Consider the following 4,303-nt stretch of genomic DNA (forward strand, 5'->3'; position numbering starts at 1 on the left):
AGTACTTTCAAACGTGTTTTTACTAAAAGCCTGGCTCTGTGAAATTCTCCCTTCAACCCCCTAAAAAATGATTTTTGGTAAGTATGTTTAGGAAATGTTTTAGACTTTTTTAATCTTAATCTTTTTTAGACAGCCATGGTATACATTAACATTTTTTAATGCTTTGAGCACCTGCAATAAAGGATCACATTCGATTTTGTTCTACGCTTTCCCCCCAATCACTTTGACCATGGTAACTGTTTCAATGAAACATCTCATAAGGTGTCTCAAAAATGAGGATCCCTAGGACATAACCTGGATAGATGGGCACCATGGACACTTCCAGTCTTCCCTCATTGGTTCTAACTTGACTGATATGCATAGACAGACCTTTCTAGTCCAAAGGTTACGCAGAATTAATTCATCTTTTCCTCTAGTTCTTGTATGTTTTCTTTTTCATTTAACTCCATTGGGAACTCATATTATATATTCACTTTTTCTAAATGGCTAACAATTGTTTCAGTTTCATTTATTGGACTGCCTTCTTTTTATTTATTTATTATTTATTTTTTGAAACAAAGTCTCACTTTGTCACCCTGGGGTTGAATGCTGCAGTGTCATAGCTCATAGAAACCTCAAACTGTTGGGCTTAAGGGATCCTCTTGCCTCAGCCTCCCAAGTTGCTGGGACTACTGGCACCCACCACAACACCCAGCTAGTTTTTCTCTTTTTAGTTGAGATGAGGGTCTCTGTCCTGTTCAGGCTGGTCTCGAACTCCTGAGCTCAAGCAATTCGGCTTCCCAGAGTGGCTGGATTGAAATTATACAATTTTAATTGTTGTGACTTTAGAATATATCAAATTAGAGAATCATTAAAATCTTTCTTTTTACCACTAAATGTAATGCCTTTGTGGTAGAGAATAAAGTAAAAGTTTAAGAGTGATTACCCCTTTACCCCTGTTTCAGCCACTAGAAGTAACTAATAATCTCTCTTTTTTTCCCCCCAGACTCTTCTATGTACCTACAAATTTATACATGTACAGTATATCTCAGTTTTTTTTTCTAAATGAGATCATTGGGTACATATTGTTCTGTAACTTGCTTTTTTCTCTTAAATGTTGGGCATCATTTCATATTAGTACATTTACTTCATACTTTAGATGGCTATCACTATTTCATGGTATGGTGATTATTTACCCAGTTCTCCATTAATGGATGTTTGTGATCAGGTTTCTATTTTTTTTTTATTATAATCTTGTTGCAAAGAATATACTTCTACTTATATCTCAGTGCATATGGACAAATATTTTTTATGCCCTTTTCATTCTGGTATTCTTGAGGCAAATCTTTTGTTCTCTTAGTTTCCTAGGACAGTCTATAGAAGTGAATTCTTTCTATGCAACATATTTAAAATTGTATTTCCCCTACAATTCTGTTTTAACAAATAAAAATAACAACACAAATACTAAGATAAATATTTAGTCTTGTATTTATATGACACTAAAAAATTAACATATAACCACCATTGAGCTATTATTTTTCTCCATTGGAGTAACATAAATTAAAGAAACAAGACCTTCTAACTTTCCCACCTTAACTAAAAGATGGTGGAATTTATGGATCTTTTATATATATTTTGCAAAGTTTGTTGTTTACCAAAACAAATATTTAGATTTTGGATAAGTAGCATTTTTATTCTCCAGACATTTTGTGTATTTTACAAGTGCAGAAAACCCAGGGTTCATCATTTTTTGCACAAACCATACTTTGCAGAAACCAACTTCAGTTTCTCCTATGAAGGTGAGGTGCAAGAATGAAGCAGCAAACCCAAGGCAGCCATTGCAAACCTCTACCATCGTGATTTAGGGAGGGATATACAAAACCCTGTAGCAACACCTTACCAATTGCACTTCCCACTTACCTGCAGGGTGATAATTGTACTTTGAGTTGGTGGTAGAGAAAGCCTATTTTGTCTGAATTGTTTAAACCGGATCAAAGAGAGGCAAGACTGATAAACATTTTAGTATGCCAATCTTAATTAGGGCACTGTAGGTTTGTTTTCTTTCAAGGCTATTTCAAATCATCTTGCTCCCTGTTGGCCAGGGTGCCTTGCTCAGGTCCTGAATACTGTGAACTTCTGTGTCTTCTCTGGCTTTATAATGTAAAATGAGTGGGGTGGGACCCTCATCTCTAAAGTCTCTCCCACCTCTGAGTCACTCACCTGCTAATCCCCTTGTAAACTGTAGCATAAGACCCTTCACCCAGCTTCTCCAAGTTCAAGTAAGATGAGGCTGCCCCAAATGGAAGGTTCTTCTTCTGCTTTAAGAGAATGGTTGGAAGGAGGCAGGTGAGAGGTGGAGAAGAGAGAAAGGGCATATGTTTTAGTATTAACGGTTTTTTCCTCCAGGGAAATTAGTGCATGGTGCAGTATTGCCAGAGTATTTACTTGGGAAGGCCCTCTCAGTAACTGCCCTGGGAGTAAGGACAAGTCTCCTTGGGAAGCACACATGAAATGCTTCTTTTCTAAAATTTTAGATTAATATAAGGGCATTAAATGCATCTTGATCAACATCAGCTGCTCACTCACCCACTGAAAACCCTGCCTCAGATCCTCTTCCTGAAAAGAATCACTGTTACTACGTGGCCTTTTACTCTTGAACTTCTGGACACAGACAGCCTGAAGTCCCTGAGGGTGCAATGAAGTCATGGAATATGATGCTTCTTGTAGGTCTGTTAGCTAGAGAAAAAAGAAAAAACAGAATTAAATGCATGCAAAGTCAAGATTCAGTGCCTAGAAAAACCATTTTTTCTTTATTTGCCTAATTTTCACTCTTCAAATGTTCTCTTATCTTCTTGCAGCCCCCCCCCCCAACACTTTTCTTAAAAAGTCAGATCCCTTCATTCTGGGAGGCCAACGCAGATAGATTGCCTGAGTTCACAAGTTCAAGACTAGCCTGAGCTAGAGCCAGACCCCCATCTCTAAAAATAGCCGGGTGTTGTGGCAGGCGCCTGTAGTCCCAGCTACTTGGGAGGCTGAGGCAAGACAATCACTTCAGCCCAAGAGTTTGAGCCCATTGCTGTGAGCTATGACGCCATAGTAGTCTACCCAGGGCAACAAAGTGTGACTCTCTCTCAAAATAATAATAATAATAATAATAATAATAAGTCAGATCCCTTAAAAAGACTATAATATTATCAACTGCCAAAATACTACATTCTTTCTTCACCTAAAAATATGTCTTTAACACTTAGGCTAATCTAAATAAATCTCTTTGATGGATGTTTTCTAATTTTTTTTCTGTTTAACTCTGTTTTTCATGTTCACTTAATTTATTGCTTTAGGGGGAATAGCCCTCTAGCATGGCATTGCTAATAGTCATGAGTTAATTATTGAAATTTTGAAGCCACAGCATACCAACCAGTACTGCAGCTTGCCTTTTAAGGTTCAGCTGTCATTTAGGACCTCGGAGATTTCCAGAGAAGAACTACTTTCTCAAATTCAAGTCAAGTGAGTTTCATGCAGCCCCACGCCAAGAGTTATTTTCTCTTTTTTGGTTTACAAGAAAATGCCCCAATTTGATAACTTCGGTCATAAATTCTCTGTGACTTTAATTGAATTTCCTTTTTATTGGTTTAGACCTACCGCAGAAGAATCAGACCCAGCTACAGACAGGGAGTGTCTGAAGTCCTTGGTTTATCAATAGAGAAAGATGCGCCTCCTGGGATACAAATACCTCAAACGCAGCCTCCATCCTCTCAGGCTGACTCCTCCGACAGCTGTGTGCCTCACCTCCCTCCGAACGGCGATAGCAGCTGCATCCAGGCTGTCTAGTCTTTGCACACAGCTCTTGACCCATAATCTTCTAGGTTCAAGGAGAAAAACCCACACTTGAACCTCTGCCCCTCTGCCTCTCCTATCCTGGTTCACTCCCCTTTGCCAGAGGTCAGCAGAGTGGAGCTTTCATATGACTCACATGAGGGCTCTGCCTGGAGCAGCCTCATGACTTCAGCAGTTTTTCCTTATCGGTGCAAGAAACTCTGCATCAGAAAGGCAGCCGCTTGCATTCACATGTGCACGCTGAAAATAAGGCAGCTAATGCCGGATTGAATAAAAGCTGGCACCATTAAGGTTCTTATTCCAGTCACAAGTTAGTGCTGTTGGTATACATAGTTTGTAGGAATTTACCTTGCTTATCCACGGAATGATATTTACACGTTACCATTCATAATGACAGTGATATTATGAGGCTTTCTTGCTGAGAAAGTGAACATGTTGAGAAGCATTTTATTCCTACCTTTCATCTGAAAGCACTTTGAGTCTCAGA

At 38.8% G+C, this 4,303-nt stretch overlaps 1 protein-coding gene across 2 annotated transcripts in view; it reads right to left on the reverse strand.

Annotated features, from left to right (window-relative positions):
• CDK15 (cyclin dependent kinase 15) overlaps window positions 1-3,835 on the reverse strand; it is a 79,338-nt gene extending 75,503 nt beyond the window's left edge. For both annotated transcript variants that reach the window (XM_003785033.1, XM_003785032.1), the window contains exons 1-3: window positions 3,713-3,835; window positions 2,566-2,715; window positions 2,200-2,294 (exon numbers count right to left, since the gene is read on the reverse strand). In XM_003785033.1, coding sequence (XP_003785081.1) covers window positions 2,200-2,294; window positions 2,566-2,715; window positions 3,713-3,835 — 368 coding nt within the window. The remainder of the gene's footprint in view (window positions 1-2,199; window positions 2,295-2,565; window positions 2,716-3,712) is intronic.
• Between the last annotated feature and the right edge of the window lie 468 nt (window positions 3,836-4,303).

The sequence above is a fragment of the Otolemur garnettii genome, unplaced genomic scaffold (assembly GCF_000181295.1).
Source record: "Otolemur garnettii isolate 467f Iridium unplaced genomic scaffold, OtoGar3 scaffold00013, whole genome shotgun sequence".
NCBI lineage: Eukaryota > Metazoa > Chordata > Mammalia > Primates > Galagidae > Otolemur > Otolemur garnettii.